We start from the raw sequence: 20,508 nt of genomic DNA on the forward strand, positions 1-20,508 counted from the left end.
CTCTGAAGTAGGGCAGCTGGGTAGCCCAGTGGTTTAGTGCCGCCTTCAGCCCAGGGCATGATCCTGGAGACCCAGGTTCGAGTCCCAAGTCAGGCTCCCTGCATGGAGCCTGCTTCCCCCTCTGCCTGTGTCTCTGCCTCTCTCTCTCTCTCTCTCTCTCTCTGTGTGTGTGTAACTATCATAAATAAATAAAAATTAAAATAAATAAATAAATAAACCAACAAAAAGAAATGCTGCTCAGGACTCTCTTGAATGCTCTATTTTAATATGCTTTTATAAACAACACCCAATATGTTGTGTTCTTTCTTTTTGTAATTGATCTTTGTCTATGTTGTCATAAACCCCAATATTCTGACATCATTTCTAAAACTCTTTTCCTATTCAACCCAGTGTGGTTCTTCTTGAAACATGCCCTCTCCTGCTAATTCCTGTCTCGTGTACACTAGACCCACTCCCTATCTTTATTTTATTAAATCACTTACCTACAAGATGAGAGAAAAGGGAAAAAATCTAAATTTAAATCTCATTTCTGTCAGTTATCAAATTCAAGTAAGTCACTTTAATCCCTTTTGAGTTTCAAATTCTCCACTTCAACAACCACGTGGTAAGGATGTTAAACATGGGTTACAGCATCAGAGAGTATTTTGATTAACACATCTCTAAGATTCTTTAAAACCCTGAAATTCTATCTGCTTTTCATTTTGTCTTTAGAAAAATGGAGAATCCTTAGCTGCAGAAATGATAAAACGTAATGGAATAAAAGAAACAGCAAGAAAATTGGAGAAGAAAGTTACAAAACAATCAAGAAAAGAGTATAGAAAGGACATGGAGAAAAGCAAACAAGTCTACAAAAAAAGAAAAAGCTTCACAGAACTTATCAAGGGTGCCAGCCTAAAGGGAAAATTAGACTCAGAAGTCAGTCAATAGACAACTGTTTAGAAATACCCTCTAAATAGATGATAAATTTAATTAACGTTACATGGTCTATACCTAGATTACATATCCTTCACTTTCAGAAAAATCATTCATCTCAAGGAGAGCAGACGTCACTATATCTAAGAGCTTGCCAGATTAGGGCTTGCTTATGTAAAAGCTATGGTACTGTGGCCATAGGTAACTGAGATCCACTCCAAAATCTTTGACAGTAAAAACAAGAAACTAGTTACCACTGCAATAATTACGTCTAGCTATCACTAGTTGTGTCAAATATATTAGGAAAATGCTTGGACTTGCCTGGTTCTTAAGAAAACTCTAAATCAGAGTTAACATGTAATGAAATTTGACATTCTGGGATGATCTAAGATCTGTATCTTAATTCCAGTGCTGCTGAGGGGCACAACATGTACGTGGGAGCCACACAGGCTAACATTCAAATCATGGGTCTGCTACTCATTAACTATGGAATCCTGGGTCAATTTATCCATCTCCCTGAACTACAGCTGACTAGTTAATAAAAAGTAGGCTATAACAACACAGCTCCTTGGTGAAACTATTGCAATGACTAATAAGTAATAAGTAATACGTATGAAGCACATAATATAGTGTCTAGCCCAGAAGACAACACTCAACAAATCCTTTCCTCTCCACTTCCTTAGTTAACACGTCATTTTTAAAAAATCCATAAAAGTCCTACCGGCTTAAAGCGACTTCTTCAGACTTCTTAGCCACTAGTAAAGAAAGCAGAAAAATACATTTTAAGTCAACAATAGAAAAATACAGAATATTAAAAGTGTAAGACAGATGATGAGTTGTTAAAAAGTATTCCTTTGGGACCACACCTGGAAACCACACTACAGTGGATATTAATTGTACTATTGGTAGGCAGTTAATGCTTTAAGAAATCTCATTTTCTCCTCTATAATTACCAATGCAAGAAAAGAATTCTAGTTATCAGAATGTGGTACATACAAGTGGATGTTTCTAATGACCATTATTGTAACCAAACCCTATGAGACTGACAGGAAATGGTATCATCAGCAGAGTCATTATCCTAAAGTGACAATGGCAAACTTAAATAGCATGATTTTCCTGGACTTCCACTACTAGGAGCAGTTAAAACAGACTAGACATATTTGGCTGGAACACGATGGAACCTCTCCAGCTCCTCAGTGGAAGACTGCTAAGTTCAGGATGAAACACTTCATCACAAAGTTCGGCTCGGCTCCGGTCACAATCTTGGGGTCCTGGGTGGAGACCCTCAGGGAGTCTGCTTTTCTCTCTCCCTCTGTCCTTCCACCTCGCTTGTGCTATCTTTCAAATAAATAAATAAACTCTTCTCAAAACCTTTTCTAGAGAAAGACATAAGGCCGAGAAAAAGAACAACATTTTAAATGGAATGAATTGAGCCTCCTGACTTGTTCAGTAGAGAGGGCTGAAAATTTCAAAATGGAATGATACTTGGCTAAGGAAATAAAAGCTTCCTTTGTCTTCTAGTATCTTTAACTTGGTATTCTTCAATCTATCCTCCACAGGAAATGCCTGCAAACTATGGCCACAGGCCAAATCCAACCTGCCATCTGGTTCTGTAAATAAAGTTGTAATGGAGCACAGTCACATCTATTTCAATACATATTGCTATGGCTACTTTCACACGACAATGGCAGAGTGTGAGACCCCAGGGCCTAAAATATTCACTATCTGGCCCTTTTAAGAAAAGCTTGGTGATCCCCATTTTATGCCATAACCAAAGGGCCCTAATTCAAATCTAATCTGATTACTCTTCTATTTGAAATTCTCCTATCAATCCCTGCTGGCTCCCTCCCCAACAGCCATTCCATAGTCTTCATTCTTGCTGGAGAACCACAGCTTTATTTGGATATTTAGTGTCCCAATACACAAAGAACGTGGTCTTGCCCCAGCTGCAAAAGGAGAAAGGATTATTCTAAGCTAATCACAGTACCTGACTTACCAGTGACTGGTTTAGGAACAAGCAAGTCATGTTACCTAGCCTATAAAATGTTAGTCTTATAGGCTGAGTTTTCTTCCTATATAAACGAAACACAGAGACAAACACAGTCCTTCTGGTCACGGATATTGTCATGTGAAAATATGCCTGAAGCTGTTGCTAATTAGCCAAGCAGGAAAGGAGACAGGGACTCCTGGGTGACTCAGCGGTTGAGTGTCTGCCTTTGGCTGAGGCCCTGATCCCCGACTTCCCAGATCAAGTCGCATGTCGGGCTCCCTGCCTGGAGCCTGCTTCTCCCTCTGCCTATATCTCTGCCTCTCTCTCTCTCTGTCTCTCATGAATAAATAAATTAAAATCTTAAAAAAAAAAACACACAACACAAAGACAGCTCTATTCTACTATGAGCACCTTGAAAGACCAAAACTCTATTCCATCTTTGCTTCTTATAACTTGCAAAACCAAAGCCAACCTAAAGAATTTCTGTGATAGAGATCCACTAAGTTAAAGGTTTCTTCCTACATTTCAGACCATGCAACGCACTAGGTGCCACCTCTGGGGAGCAACGATAACATCTTTGTTACTGCGAACATTTTTGTGCTTTTATTATAATTTGTTGAGCCCAAGTTGCCCTTTTTGAATATTTATTATGATCATATTTTGACTAATGATAACAGAGTATCTTATTTCCAAAAAACTACAGTATTATGCAACAAACAGGAGAGAACATTGTCCTAATGAAGTCAACATATCACATTCTGACTTAAGAGAAGTGAAGTCACTAATAGTGAGATTGCGTTGATGGCAACAGCATCTAAAATAACCTGTGCTCCTCAACAGGCTTCCGTAGGATAGGTCATCACCTAAAAAATCAAGCAATCTCATTGGTATTGCTGCACACTAGCTAGGTTTCGCAGTTCTCATTGTTTGCCATTTGTGTAAAGGACCAGCAAGGTATTGCAGAGTTCCAGTTTTAAGGATAATGAGACAAATCACACTATAATAATATTTACTAAATGAAATCCACTTGTAAAAGTCAAAATGCCATTTGTATAACCAGTATAATTTTTATAACATGTTTATAGAGGAAACATAAAACATACTAACTTGAAAATCTTTTTTCCTTATTTACACAAAGATATCCCATGGGATTTTAAGTATCATAACTAATAATGAGGGCACCTGGATGGCTCACTGGTTGAGGTTGTGATCCCAGGGTTCTGGGATTGAGTCCCACATCAGGCATCCGTATGGAGCCTGCTTCTCCCTCTGCCTCTCTCTTTGCCTCTCTCTCTGTGTCTCTGAGGAATAAAGAAATAAAATCTAAAAAATACTAAGATAACGAATTTATTTTCAGACAATACTGCCTCATATTTTAAATTACCAAAAAGAACTTCTCAAATTCTGAATCCTAGACTATTGAGAAAGAAATTAAGAAACCAAACACCCATGCAATTTACACATCGGATTTGTTTCATTTTGTTTTCATTGCTCTTTCATTATCAAAACTGCCTTATTCTGACTTCATCTATGTTAGGACCACCATAAGTAATTCACTCTAAAAAATCGTACCTAGATCATGATTCTGTGAAGAATTTTCAGGTTTCATTTCTTCTTTATGTTCAGAAATTAGTTGGTCACTGCTACGTATAAGAAAGAGTGATAAACAATGAGACTTTTTAAATACTGATATGAAAAATATTTACCAGATATATCAAATTCTTAAGATTTTTCAAAGAATATCAGGGTTAACATCAAAACTTAAATTACCCGAATAGGTACTTCAAATTTGTTAGTTCTAAAAACTTTTATCAAGTATGTAATTATAATTAAAGGAGAATCAAAAGTAAGGTGAACCAGTCATGAGTTGAAGGCATTTTGCTCAGTAAACTAAGAGTTAGAATGCCATAATGGAAAGTGTCTCAAATCCCAAAGTCCCAGCTCGAAAACCAGCAGTTTTTTTGTTCTTAGACCTGCCACTTCTCTTCCACTCAAAGTCTTCCTCTATAAAACAGGAATCTTACCATCTTCTATTACAAGGCCGTTAGGAGGATTTAATGAGGTTAATACCCAAAACGTGGCCTCTCAGGCAAGGTGATGCCCACAACTCTGGGAAGGGCAATATGAGACCTTCCATGACCTAATAAAAAAAGGTATTCCACAGGATTTAAAGCAGGCTTGGGGGGCAGCCCGGGTGGCTCAGTGGTTTAGCACTGCCTTCAGCCCAGGGCGTGATCCTGGAGACCCAGGATCGAGTCCCATGTCGGGCTCCCTGCATGGAGCCTGCTTCTCCCTCTGCCTGTGTCTCTGCCTCTCTCTCTCTCCTCTCTGTGTATTCTCATGAATAAATAAAAATAAAATCTTAAAAAAAATAAATAAAGCAGCCTTCGGCTACAGATGTAGGAACAAAGGGGAAGGAAAGTCCAGTCTCATAGTATTATTTGAACTTCTTTAATAGTTTAGAATGGTCCTAACTAAAGTCTGCTAGCAGAAAAGACAAACAAAATCCTCGAAGGTTAATTCATCATGAAGGTCTGGGCTAATATATGGTTTCCACGTAAGGTTTTTGAGTGTGAAGGGAAGGGTGTATGGGGGCTAAAGCCAGAAGGCCCAGCTGCCAGAACAGCACGCCGGTGGCTTTGGAATAGCAGCTGAGCATATAAGCATATGTAATAACCAAAAAAGGGTTCTAAGTTTGAATTCTAAGTGTGGATCACCATGAGCACCGAGGAATGAGGATCAGCAAGGGCATCCTATGAGCAAAAGCCAATCATGACTGGACTGCAGAACCAGTTTCAACAGCAATGTTGCAGGAACAGAATCAAAGGAAACCACAGAATGATGAGTATGTCCTTTTTTCCATCCAAAAGGCTTATGAAAGAGGACTGTCTCTTTGGTCGTAGGGAAATCCTTAGGTTCTCGGAAAATTCAAGGGGGAAAATATAGGCGATAACCCACAAGGAAAAGTATACAGTTTCCTATGAAACTGAACATCTTAGGACACAAGTAACTCTTTAGTAAAAACAGACATTGAGGTGGGTAGTTCAGTTAGTTAACCATCTGCCTTTGGCTCAGGTATGGTCTCAGGATCCAGCCCTGTGTTGGGCTCCCAGCTCAGCAGAGTGTCGGCTTCTCCCTCTCCCTCCACCCCTCCGCCTCACTTGTGCTTGTTCTCTCTTAAATAAATAAATAAATAAAAATAAATAAATAAATAAATAAATAAATAAATAAATAAATAATAAATAAAATCAATCTTTTTAAAAAGCACCCAGGTATAACATTATGTGAACCACATGCAGAAGGGTTATAGTTGGAATGAAACAGATACAGTGAGGATCCCTAAGCATAAAGGTCTCAAGAGTCCTGACATAAAGAATCCTGCACTCATTGCTACTTCTAACTACTCTAGCCTTTTGCTTGGTTTCTGGGTGATGATAGGCTCTAACTCACTGCCATCCCAAAGTGCTGAATCAAATTATACCTTCTCAGCTGTTACATAGGAAGTAACACTATTTTACTATATTTTAAACCTCAGTTGAGAAATATCTAGCATGTTTTAAGTTATTTTCACTTTTGAAGAAAGATTTTATTTATTTATTCATGAGAGACACACACACACAGAGTGAGAGAGAGGAGGCAGAGACATCAGCAGAGGGAGAACCAGACTCCTCACAGGGAGCCAGACATGGGACTCGATCCCCAGGCCCCGGGATCATGCCCTGTGTCCACTGCAGACACTCAACCGCTGAGCTGCCCAGGTATCCCAGTAAACTAGCATTTTAATGTAAACACTTACATATTAACACTATTAATAATAGCATATTCTTCTGCAGTCCATCTATATACATCTTAGGAAAACCTTCCTAAAGAGAAGACTGACTATATTTCATGGTTCATCTTTTACAGCATATTTTACAGCAAGCATAAGGGCTAGTCTAAAATAACAGAGAGATAACTTCATCCTTAAGAACTCAGAGTATTTAAGCACCTAATCTGATATACTTCATCAGGGTAATATCTCACATGTTGCTACAGAATTGACCACTAACATGTCCAAGTGTTCATTTTTGTAAATTAACCCCACGGCTAAAATGAAGCGAAAAAAAAGAATCCTCTGGTTCCACTTGGGTATTATAGTAGAAGTTGCTAATTTAAAACCCTCTGATGAACAAGAAACTATGCCGAGGTCACTGATCTGAATAGGTGAAGGGTTTTTTTAAAAAAATTCCCCATTTTGCGACATCTGGGTGGCTCAGCGGTTGAGTGTCTGCCTTTGGCTCAGGGCGTGATCCTGGAGTTCCGGATCTTGCTTCTCCCTCTGCCAGTGTCTCTGCCTCTCTTTGTGTGTCTCTCATGAATAAATAAATAAAATCATTTTAAAAATCCCCATCTCTTCCTTAAACTGGTACATTGTACCTCCAAACCACCTGGAGGCCAGGTCGGTATAAAAGCTATCTGTAGGCTTAAAACAGTAATATTCACACTAATGATAAGAAAACAGTCATAGTTGCAGTTAATGATGCTAAGTTAAGCATGTGGTAGGCACTAAATTACATGATTATATATATATATATAATTATTTACACACAACCACCCTTGAAGGATATATTATTATCCTCCTTTTCATATCAGGAAATGTATCTGGTGATGGTAAGTAATGTTTCCAAGGTCACATACCCAGCAAGGAGGCAAGCTAAGGATTAAACCTAGTCTTCTGTGAATCTAAAGTCCATCTCTTTTCTCTTTATCACTCACCTATGATTTCTCCTCATTAAAGGAAGAGTCTATTCACCTAAGGTTCTCTTTCATCCTTCAATCCATTCCAATTAAAAATGAAAATGATAAAACATACTGGACATGAAAAAGTATAAAAACTGATGAACCCAGAGTATCTGCTAATGGTAACCACTTCGGGATCATCTAACAACATCAGTATTCTTCAACAAAAAGTAATAAAGCAAAGAGTCATCCAAAAAAACAAAACAACTCCTACTTATGCTTATTATATATCTTTTAAAGTATGAAACAGAATCTTAAAAAATATTAATAAAAGAGTTCAGATATCCAGAATTGTGTCATAAAGTAAACTACAAGTTGGGAGTCCCCATTATAAAACTAATAATATTAATATGAAACCCTTTTAATATAAAATCCTATGGCAAAAAAACTATTGCAAATGACATCAATCAATATTACAAAGAAATAGGAATTCTGCTATACACTGTTCATGTTGGCCTGTCAGAATAATTGCTTTCTACCTAAGAGATGACATCCTGACATTTTTCACTATATGACTATAACTTAATCATCTTATTAAGATAAAATTTATGACATGAGAAATTGTTACCACTCAAGACAAAAGAGTAAGGTTTAAAAAACAAAACAAAAGAATACTCTACCTTTTAACCGTATCCCCTGCAAGTAGACGTGCTCCTTTTCCTACTAAAAATTTCACCATTTGCTCTTTGTTTTCATTTAGAGCAACTAAAAGTGGTGTGAGGCCATCCTGTAAAAGTGCAAAAACAACTTACAATTTATAAAATTATGTATTCGCATGCTAAATTTTAAAATTTCTATACATTCTGCTAAACTTAAAACATATATTGTAGAAAGCAAATAAAATTAGCCCCTTCCTTCTCACCCCTCTGTGTTTTCACCACCTGCTCCTTCTTTTTAAAAGACTGCTTTCTCAGGGAGCCTGGGTGGCTCAGTTGGTCAAGCATCTGCCTTCAGCTCATGAGCTCAGGTCATGATCTCAGGGTCTCAGGGGGGAGCCCTACCTTGGGCTCCCTCTGCAGCAAGGAGTCAGCTTCTCCCTCTCCCTCTGCTCCTCCCCTCCACTCGTGCTCTCTCTCCTGCTCGCTCACTCTCTGTCTCTCTCAAAAACATAAAATCTTTTTAAAAAGTAAAATTAAAAAAAAATAGACCTCCGCTACCTCTTCATAGATTATCTGAAGTCATTCTACAAACTCGCTTCAAACATTGCCTGGCTCCAAGAATCTTTGCTTCTCTCACATAATATACCATGGTACGCTCTATTCCACACCATCTAAACCAAGAACTTCTCGAAGGCAGGGGTGATTTTTTAATCTCTGTATCTCCACTCTCTAAAACATAGTAGTTAATATTTAAAATATTGTTATTGATTTTAATGGATATCTCTGGAATAGTGTTTTTTCAATTATATTCCAAAGAATACATAATTTGCAAGAAGGAAGGCACTGGAAGACACCAGAAGAAAGATTCAATGATCATCTATGTTTGTGAAATATTCAAAACCGCACTATACATGTAGCACAAATGAACTCCATTTACATTTGCTTATCCCCATTTGACAATTCCTTTTATTTTTTGTAGCAAACATTAATACTTGAGAAATAAGAGTTCTCGGGGATATAGCTTTCCAATAAACTTTCCAATAAAGGCGAGGGTTTTCTCCAGGTTGTACAAACTTGCTTGATTCTCTTCTATCAATGGTATAGGGATCCCAGATGTCAACACAAAACACTGAGTCACTAAGGAGTCACTAAGGAGATGGACTCTGAATGAAAAGAGCTAGGTTTCAGGGTAGCTGGGTTGCGTAGCCAGTTGAGTGACCCTTGGTTTTGTCTCAGGGTGGTGAGATCCAGCCCCACCTTGGATTCTGGGCTCCCCTGGCACTCAGCACCAAGTCTGTTTAAGATACTCTCTCCCTCTTCCCCTCACCCAACCCTCCAAGCCTGTGCATGTACAAGCTGTCTCTCTAAAATATGTAAATAAAACTTAGGAGAAATCAAAAATAGAAAAAGAATAAGTAAAATAAACAAGCTTCAACTGAACATTGAATGCTTAATACTAAGTAGTTCGTGGTTGAGAAATCTGAGTGGCTTAGAGGTTGAGCTCCTGCCCTCAGCCCAGGGTGTGTTCCTGGAGCCCCAGGTTCAAGTCCCACGTCTGGCTCCCTGCATGGAGCTTGCTTCTCTCTCTGCCTGTGTCTCTGCCTCTCTCTCAGTGTCTTTCATGAATAAATCAATAAAATATTTTTAAATAGAATAAACAGTCCTTGGTCAAGAAGGGCACAAATGATGACATGAGCGCTGGGTGTTATACTTTATTGTGGCAAACTGAAAAAAATAAAATTTAAAAGAAACAAATAAGTAATAGTCCTTGGACTTTCTCCTATTATACAATGATAAAGCTTTACCTTAACTGTTAGAAAGCTCAGTATGAGATTTTTCTCATTTTTACCTTTTTGATTAAATTCAATTAAATAACATATAGTGTATTATTAGTTTCAGAGGTAAAAGGTTGTGATTCAGCAGTCTTATGTAACACCCAGTGCTCATTCCATCATGTGCCCTCTGTAACGTCCATCACCCAGTTACCCCATCCACCCATACCAACCCCTCCAGGGACACACAGGTTGGTTCTTATGATTAAGAGTTTCAAGGTCTGTCTCCCTCACTCTGTCTTGTTTCAGTTTTTCTTCTCTTCCCCTCTGATACTCTGTTTTGTTTCTACCATCTACATAATGAATGTGACCATATGATAACTGTCTTCCTCTGACTGACTTAGGGTATGACGCTACATGAAATAAGTCAGTATCAGATTTGGTCTCAATTATATTAATTCTGGGACCCGTAAGGCATATCCACTTCTAAAAATCCTCTAAGGAAAAAAAAAAATCCTCTAAGGATTCCAGTTTTTACTGTGATTACTATTTAAAATTATTCTGTATTTTAGGCAAAGAGTAAATCAGAAATAAAAATATAGCAGCTTATCAATAAAAATAGGAATACTGGACGAGCACTGTGCTTTTATAGATGGGTAAAATGAATTTAAGTAAAAAATCTTAACAAAAAAATTCTAACACTGGCTTACATAGATTATTTTTAGCACAATCAATACTACTAAATTATTTAATATTCTCTGCAATATGCATAATATATCCAAATAAGATGGATTAACCTCATATGACTTGCAGATATTCCAAAAGGAACATGATTACTGTACATTTAAAGAAAAAATGGTTTTCAAAAAAAAATCTTTTAAATTTTAACTTGGAAAATTCATCCTGAGGCAGAGGGTGACTCAGTGGTTGAGCATGGTGATCCCAGGGTCCTGGGATCGAGCCCACATCAGCATCCCCATAGAGAGCCTGCTTCCCCCTGTGCCTAGCTCTCTGCCTCTCTCTGTGTGTCTCTCTTCAATTACTGAATAAAGTAATGAAAAAAATAAGGAGACGAAGAAACAGAAAATTCAATCCCAATCCTAAGAAATTAACATAAAATACAAAATATATATTATAAATTAATATGGAGTGTCTTGAAAATCTTGAAATCTTTGTCAACATATACCATAAAACAGGAATGGTAAACTCAATGCTTATGGAGGCAAAGCAGGTGACACGAGTCAGTGAAGAACCTAGTCGGGGACACGAGCAAACTGGAGACACACGCCTCATATAAAGGGACAGCCTCTGCACAGCATACCAAACAGCAGCATGGGCTGAAGGTACCAGAAGTGATCTATAAGAAAAGCTCAAAATCCAGAGTTCTACATGCGTGTCATAATTTTAAATGTTAGCTCAACTGACAGTGGAAACTAAATACATCCGGGGGCCACATCTAGTCTATAGCCTACTTGTGTTTTTCTATTTGCTGTGACTGTTTCCAATGGCTGTGCGTAAAACAAATACTTGGACATCAAACCTTTCCTAAAGCATCAGGATCATGTTTTCCCAACAAATTAGGCCCCACCTTCTAAGGAAAATTGCTGTGAAGACTCATTAACACCTACTGTCAGAATTTTCCAATGCTTGTTTCAACTACAATCTATTTGTATTTACTTCCCTCAGATTGCTAGCTGAACAGACAGGAGTTCAGAGGAATGCTGAAGCAAAGTTATTAAAACAATTACCATCTGTATTGTCACTAACTACATGCTGAATGTTTAACACAGTAGTGACTATGCCAGGGCCCTATGAATTTGAAAGACATCCTAAGATAGTCTATCGCACAGCTTCAACTAAAAAGGAAGGTTCACGGATTTCTACTGCTGCAATTGGGAAAACCCTGCTTCTAATAACAGAATGGTAGCAAAACATGTAAAATCTTTAAACGGTCAGACTCTACTTATTAAAAGACTACTCATAAAGACTTCCCATCTGGGTGCCGGTGAATGACTGATAGTTGGAAGAAAAGGTAATTATTTTTCGAGCCAACAGAGATGACCAATAATTTTCATCTGTAATTCTCAAAGAGATACAGACAGATGAAACGCTAATGTTGGAGAGAGTGGAAGGAAGTAGCCAGTATCAAACATCAGTTGTTTTTTATTTTACATCTCCAAATTTGTATATGTATACCTACCCATTCAGTAGTTCTTAGCCAAGAGTTGTATCAGAATCTCAAAAAACTACTTCCAAATTTCTGCGTACACACGTTATTGGATTCACTCCGTCGAAATCTTCACGGGACAGTTTTGGCTTGTAAATTCTTTTAAAGTTCCCTAGCTGACTGTGATTCACCAGCACAAGTCTAGCTGAGAACTAGTACAGTACACAACCATGTCAGTCCCCTCTTTCACCTACGTGGCCAATTCTCCCTATCACTTAAGGATTCAGACAAAAACAGAAATGAGTCACTTATCAAACCTTCATTCAATTTCCATGGCTAGAGGTAGAACAAGGAGTAGTAAACTCAAAATGCAACTTGATTCCATTATTTACACACTCCTTACTTCCTTCCCATCAAGACATTCTAGATTTGCAAGCAGAGTTTAGACTCTTACCTAAGTGGCTATAGCTGCAAAATACTATACTGTGTTCTTTCCTCTTCTTCTCCAGTTTTTGGTTTTTTAAGATTTCTATTTATTTAATCATGAGAGACCGAGAGAGAGAGAGAGAGAGAGAGAGAGGCAGAGACACAGGCAGAGGGAGAAGCAGGCTCCTGCATTCAAGGAGTGCCATGTGGGACTCGATTCGGGAGACCACGGGATCATGCCCTGAGCCGAAGGCAATTAGCTTAGACAATTATTTCAAAATATTTTCATCCAGGAAATGCTTGAGCTTCCAAATACGAAAAATCGACCCTATCTATGGCACACAACAGAGTTTCTGCAAGGGCAGCGACTGAAGGTAATGCACGTCAAAGAAAGCACAGGGAGCCTGGCAAGTGTGGTCAGCACCAGCTCCCCATGGACACCTACCACCCCACTGAGGAACTACATAGGCTGAGCAGGAGCTACTCTCCGGAATGGGAGGCCTCAACGTGGTACGTGGCTGGCAGAGTGGCTACCAGGGCAAGTAGATGCCCCCTGTAGGATGTCATGACCTGATCCCCCTGCTCTCATCTTCTGAACCTTAGGGCCTAGAGCGCCCAAGGCCTATTACAACCTGCTGCTTTCTCCTCCCATTTACATTCACCCAAGCTACTCCTCTGGGTCATGGTCTCCTACTCATCCCCAGAAGCATCCAATTCCTAAGCCCCTGCACAGCTTTCAGCCTCCACCATCACCACACTCCCCTCTAGGCCTTCAATCCTTTGTGGGCTCTGAGGTCACCATCTACACCCAGGCACCAATGGGAAGATTTTCTTTCTGGGGTGGAAGGGTGGCTAGCAGACAAAATGGTGCCTTTCGATATGCATTACTTTTCTCTTCCCTACCCTGTGCCTTGGTTTAGGAGTTGTTTCCATGATGACACGACCTACTGTATAAAATTCAGTGCCAATGTCTTCGTATACATATGTACCTCTGTACATATATATGCACATATATATATAAACCTTTGTAGCTATATAAATATATATATATTTATTTATTTATTTATGATGTCAAATACGTTGTAAAAAAAAGTTGATTTGTACCATGTTTTTGGCCTCTATATTTGCGTTTTTTAAAAGCAGCTTCTCTGCAATTGAGAGAATCTCTTCACGGGCTGCATAATGGAGAGCGGTGTTGCCCTTGTTGTCTTTCAGATTAGGATCAGCACCGTGTTCCAGGAGAAGAGTTACACATGCCTCTTCTTGGCATTGTACAGCCTGTCAGCATTACAACAAGAGACAGAATGTAAATTCTGGGAACTTAAAGGAAACATGCCACAAGTTTCACCAATGAGTTATGTTTAAATGCAACAAATGTTCATTCCAAGGACTTCAATCCATTCGACCTCAGGCCGACATAGCTGTGACGACCCACCTTCACGAGAGCTGTCCTGTCTTCGCCATCACGGAGGTTTAGCTGGCATTTCCGATCTACAAGGAGCTTCACCATATCTTCACGGCCATTGGCACAGGCCAAGTGCAGAGCACTCCTGTGAGCATGAAAGGACTGGTCAGGAAATTACAGTGTACCTTTTCAAAACATTCAAATTAATTCATAGAATTGTAAATGTTAAATACTATGTTATTCTCATGACTCCAAAACAAAGAATTAGTTTACTTTGGAAGAAAGTACAATATTTATTAGTCATTCTTCACCGCTCTATTAAAAGAGCAGCCTATCTGTTTAGGAAGAGCATGACCTCAGGAAGCAGCTCAACCTGGGTTTGATTCCCACTTTAACTCTGTCGCTTCACATTGACCACTTAGCCTTATCACAATTTCCTCATCCACAAAATGGGCATAAAAATAGTTATCTCAGGTCGCCTGTCTGGCTCACTCTGAAGAGCATGTCACTCGATCTCGGGAGCCAGGGGTTCGAGACCCCTATTGGTTATGGAGGTTATGAAACAATAGTAATAATAAATAAAATAAAAAGTAGTTATCTCAGAAGACCTCTTGTCGTGATCCTTAAATGAGGATCCATGCAAAGCATTTAGAATACTAGTTCCTAGCACAAATATTACTATAGCTATTACTACAAATTACAAAGACCCACTACAATTAGGTAAAATGATCCAATTATGCTTACTTTGCAGCTACGTTTAAGGATGAGCATGAATACTCTATTTCAATGATTCCAAGATGCTCATTTTGTCACCTTTTAATATCTCTGACATCGAAAACCAATTTCCAATTCAAAATGTCTTAAAACTATAACTGGCATGATTTTTAAAAATTTCTTCTTGGTACATAAATAGTGGGGCATCATACAGACTACAGTGTGCCTTAAGTGAAATAATGACATATACAACAGGTCTGCTGCACTTCTAGTCCTATGCCTGGAATTACATTGTTCAAGAACTAAAATAATTTTCAGTAGTTGAAAGCACATTACGGGTAAAAGAGACTAAAATAACAAAAGAATATTTTTAAGTAATTCTTAGTTTGGTTTTCAAGGAAGTTTGAGCAAAGGAAGCTCGGATTTCAAATAAACGGGCACAGCTCATTTTATTTTTTTTGGAGGGGGGATGTGGGGAAGCTCATTTTATTAAGCATTTTAATTAATAGAAAATGTTTAGATTCATAGAAATCAAGTATTTCCAATTACCAATATTAGTATTTAATATTATTGAAATGTCAAAAGGGCAGGTGAAGGTAATCTTTTACAATTTCTAATATTGAAATGTTTTCCTTTGACAGGAAGTTCCAAGGAAAAGCTTCAGGTGAGATTAAGGCCTAATACGTCCATTTAAAATTTCTCACCTTAGGGGCACCCAGATGGCTCGGTTGATTTTGTGTCCAACTTTTGGTTTTGTCTCAGGAGGATCTCAAAGTCATAAGACGGAGCCCCACATTAGGCTCCATGCTCAGGGTGGAGTTTGCTTGGGTTCCTCTCTCTCCCCCTGTCCCTCCCCTCTCCCATGACCCTCTCTCTCCCTTTAAAATAAATACATCTTTTAACTTTTACAAAATAAAATAAAATAAAATCTCATCTTAGGAGTGCCTGGCTGGCTCAGTCAGTAGAGCATGTGTCCTGAAACGTCAAGCCCCACGTTGGGTGGAGAGATTACACTTTACAATGAAAGCTTTAAAACCTAAATACATAAAATTTCTCATCTTGCTCATACTGGGCAACTTGAAGTCTCTTTAAGATTGAAAAGATCCTGAGTAGACTATGTCTGCTACATAACCCGTGTTCAGGTTCTATTTGAGAAATAAATGGACTGAAGAATAAATACATTTGGAGAGTTCGATAGTTTTTAAAGATTTATCTATTTCTTTGAGAAAGAGAGAATACATGAGTGCGGTGAAGGGCACAGGGAGAGGGAGACATGTATCATCAAGTGCAAGCTCACAAGGGGAGAACAATTCATATTCCCTAGATGAAATGAAAACCCGTTTCTGCATGCCTCATAATCCTCCCAGTTGGCCCAGCCTTACGTTTACATTTCCTTTATTCTTATTTTTTGCTGTTATTCCCCAATTGAATCTTTAATCAATCCAAGATTTAGTTTGCAGTGTGGTGCAACATTTAAGTTTTCATTTGTTTGTTTTCTGTTTTTTTGTTTTGTTTTTCTGAGAGAGAGGGAGGGACAGAGGGTGAGAGAGAGAGAGAGAGATGGAGGAATAGGAGCTAAAATCAACAAACACAAAACATAAAAATAAACAGAGGCTTAACCAACTGAGCCACACGGGCGCCCACGCCCCAACATTTAAGAACTGTTTAAAAAAACAGCTATTTGCTTCTTCTAAATAACCCATCTTTTCTCACCTAGCTTAAAATGCCACTTTATCATAAATTCTGCTATGTTTTCATTTTTCTGGGTTTTACAATGGATTCAATTGACCAGTTGCCTTGTATCAATCAGTACTCTAGTATTTTAACTGCTTTATACATATGCTTTAGTATCCCATGCAGGTCCATAGTTCCCCTTTTTAATCTTCTCTTTCAGTATTCTCTTGGCAATATTTACGTCTGTTACTGGAGATGAATTTTTAATCACTATGCTAAATTTGAAGAATTCATGGAGAGAATTTGTAATTAGGTGAAGACAATTAATGTTAACAGAATCAATCTCCCTGAATCAGTGTATTTAGATGCACGTTATGTCTTTGCTTTTACGTCTTATTTGACATCCCTCCTTAGCTTCCAGGAGGTTTTTTTTACCATATGTAAATCCTGCATACACTTCGTGATGTATTTATATCCTGGCTTTTTCTTTTTTCTAATGAAATGATATATTTTCCCATTGTAACTTCTAAGTGGTCACTCTTTTGATATCTGTGTATTTATTTGGTAATGAGAGTAAAGTACCTTATAAACTACATGCTTGTTAACAAAAGTTGGGAGTTTCTCGAAGATACTCAGGGAAGGCACGAATTGGATGGGAAAGATTTCACCAGAAAGATCCACATCGAAGAATGGTATGATGTGGTTGAAAAACAAATCAAGTAAAATACAAACAGGATAGGCTGTTCATATTTATGTGTATGTGATACACACACACACACACACACACACAGAGGCTGTATACGAATGTCTACAGAAACTCCTTTTAATGTGGTGGTAATTGATCCATTAATTAATTACAACCGGACTACACGCGGTATTGTGGGTGAGGCAGATAGAAAAAAGCAGGGGCAAACCCACGACAACAGCTAATACAAAACTAGCTACCCCCAAACTCACCAGATTCCTATTACATTTGTTAATGATTTTAAGGACTAACCAAAGTAGGAGCCGCCCCTGACTGGCTTAGTTGATACAATATGCAACTCTTGGTCTTGGGGTTGTGAGTTTAAGCCTTCCATTGGGACTATAGCCTGCTTAGAAAAGGGAGGGGGTGGGGGCTTAGTCAGGCATCTGCCTTCAGCTCAGATCAGGATCTGAGGGTCCTGGGATCAAGCCCCATATCAGGCTACCTGGTCGGTGGGGAACCTGCCTCTCCCTCTCCCTTTGTTGCTCCTTATCCTGGTTTGTTCTCTCTCTGTCAAATAGATCAATAAAAAGTTTAAAAAAAAAAAAAGAAAGAAAAGAAATTGACCAACAAAACCTAACAGAAGCCACTGTTGGCACAAGATGCACCAGCAAAATTGGGAAGTTTGGTGTGTTTTTACAGCAAGACAAATGCATAGATACAAGTGTAGGCACTTATTTCAGAGGCCATTTTGTGTGTGTGCCATTTTGTGTGTGTAGGTGGCATGATTTGACAGGAAGTAGTTTGGAATGAGCAACCTAGAAACTAAGGGGGTCTGCATCTTCAGAAACTGCTGCTGGAATGAACTACAGAACTCTGGAGACCACTAGGGTCCCTTCTGAGAGGGTGGCTAGTTCCAGGGCAGATCATGTTCATTGGTGGAAGAGCAATGAACAAAAACAAAGGAACAACAACAAGAAACCATTTCTTGGCCCCATTCAGCTTAGCTAGACCAAATGGTATTGGTGCGTGTGAATGATTGCAACTATGAGCATCAAGCATTTGTCTCTTACAGGTGCCAGCTAGAAAATTATCTTTTGTCCCCTTAGAATTCCCCAGGGTGACTTATGAGACCAGTAGAGGCTCTCTGTAGTGACAATTGAATAGAAGACTGACATTTCCTAACGCAACCTGCGATGAGAGGCAACGGCATTACTAGGCTATAAGGAGACAGGAACTCCACACCAGGACTCCAGGTAAGTTGAAGAATATGGTTGACTGTAGTGTTTTTGTATAGATCAGAGATACTCAAAGCGTATATGGTAGTCCAACTCTGAGCTTCTTTGTTCCTTGGTCAAATGCTAGGTGGATCCCCCAAAGACTTTCTCACAATCACCTGAAACCTAAGATTTCCAATTCCCAGACTTCTGTCGAAAACAATTTCGGATCTAGAACACACATCCTCTAGAAAGTTCCTGATTAGAACTCCCATCCCCATCTGAGTCTCATGTATGTCCTGGTTCAACTTAGCTGCATACTCATTTGGTAGTTACACCAATGAAAATAACAAAGTGTTAGAGTAATGTATGTTTTATGACGAAAAACAACTGAGATATGAATGCTTTACCAAATCCCTTAGCTCAGGTTTTCCAATTCTACTTCAGGGCTGTCATGAATGTCTCCTCCTTTTAAGAGTTGCCAAGAAATTCACCACACACTTTCCATAGGGGCACCTGGCTGGCTCAGTCCATTAAAAGGCTTCGTTAAGGGAATCCCGGGTGGCTCAGCGGTTTAGTACCTGCCTTTGGCACAGGGCGAGATCCTGGAGTCCCGGGATCGAGTCCCACGTCAGGCTCCCTGCATGGAGCCTGCTTCTCTCTCTGCCTGTGTCTCTGCCTCTCTCTCTCTCCTCTGTGTCTTTCATGAATAAATAAATAAAATCTTATAAAAATAAGGCTTCTTTAGCTCAGGTCAGGACTCAGGGGCCTTGGGGTTGCCCTGCCTCCAGCTCTCTGCTCAGCAGGGAGTCTACTTCTCCCCCTTCCTCGGTCTCCACCCCCATTTGTGTTCTCTCACACTCAAATAAATAAAAATCTTTTAAAAACAACCTACAGCTTTTCATAACTGGTTATTCATTCCTTTGGATGTCTCTTCCCTTGCAGTCCACTCTATCTCCTGAGGAAAACTGAAACTATGTCATAATTAAACCATGATGAGATTGTGAGGGCTCCAGTGTGCTGAGGATGATCTGGGCCATAGTCTACTAAAAATCCCTGACCTGGGAGAACCACCTCAAAGGGACCACAAAATTAAATCAGAAAACCTGTATTCTGGCATTGTGGGAGTCAGTGAGGGAACAACAAACATGACATTGCGGTGTTCACGGAGTAGAGGCGAGTTTAATGCCACATTTAGGGTGAGCACAAAGGGCCTACGGAGTCATGTAAAAATAAGGGTAGTGAGTCAGGGATGGATGCGATATCAAAGCTAAAACTTAAAGAACGAATAGGGATTAGCCAGTGAAGAGGGAGAGAAGCACATTCCAAAAAGAAGGGATAGTGTATCAGTGAGGGTCCAAACAGGAGACAAACCACTTAGTAATTTCAACAGAGAATGTTTAATATAAAAAATGATGAACTATAACAGTAGATCAACTATAAAGATGAGAAAAGAAATCCAAATACCCTAAGGTGCAAGATTACCCAAGAAAGATTGCCCAAATGGGTAAATCCCAAGGCTGGGATTCAGGTCTCTTTGAAGGAGATGTCGGAACTGCAGTCAGAGTTGCCCTGCCAAAGCTAGTCCGTGCTACTCAGCATGCAAACAGGAACTACCCTTCAGGAGTGCAGGGAGTCCTGTCTGATAAATGGATGTATAGAGAGGGTCAGGGAACAATGAGCCCACCGACCAGCAGAGCAGTGCAAGGCCTCCAGTGTATCATATGCACATGCAGAAGGATGCAACAAACCCCTTAGGGATACAGCAGAGTTAAGACTAAGGACTGGATGCAGAGAGTGAGTAGGGTGTCAAGAGCATTTGCTAGGGGCATGGTATCCATTTTAGGAAGGTCACTGGCTGGGGCTGGGACTGCATGCTCTGGAGTGCACAGCTGGGAAGAGTATTTCTGATGCTGGTGAAGGGGGCGCGGCAAGGGAGGAGGAGAAAGGAAGGAGATAGGAAGAAGAGAAGAAGAAGGAAAGGAGGAGGAGAAGGAGGAGGAGAACACAAAGACGACGAAGATGAAGATGAAGATGAAAGAAGACGAAGAAGAAGAAGGGAAGCAAACCGGAACGTGGGCCAGGGCCAGTGCTCAATCTCCAGGCTAACAGGAACAACCCTCTGGGACACCAATGAGTTGAGGTTGGTAATCGGATGCACAGAGGAA

The 20,508-nt window shown here is 39.4% G+C and overlaps 1 protein-coding gene across 2 annotated transcripts in view; it reads right to left on the reverse strand.

Moving 5' to 3' along the window:
* LOC140595956 (uncharacterized) overlaps nt 1–20,508 on the reverse strand; it is a 180,106-nt gene that overhangs the window by 103,887 nt on the left and 55,711 nt on the right. For both annotated transcript variants that reach the window (XM_072742400.1, XM_072742394.1), the window contains exons 8-12: nt 14,081–14,195; nt 13,750–13,923; nt 8,302–8,408; nt 4,475–4,545; nt 1,634–1,667 (exon numbers count right to left, since the gene is read on the reverse strand). In XM_072742400.1, the coding sequence (XP_072598501.1) occupies nt 1,634–1,667; nt 4,475–4,545; nt 8,302–8,408; nt 13,750–13,923; nt 14,081–14,195 (501 nt within the window). The remainder of the gene's footprint in view (nt 1–1,633; nt 1,668–4,474; nt 4,546–8,301; nt 8,409–13,749; nt 13,924–14,080; nt 14,196–20,508) is intronic.

Source organism: Vulpes vulpes, chromosome 2 (genome assembly GCF_048418805.1).
Source record: "Vulpes vulpes isolate BD-2025 chromosome 2, VulVul3, whole genome shotgun sequence".
Taxonomy (NCBI): Eukaryota; Metazoa; Chordata; class Mammalia; order Carnivora; family Canidae; genus Vulpes; species Vulpes vulpes.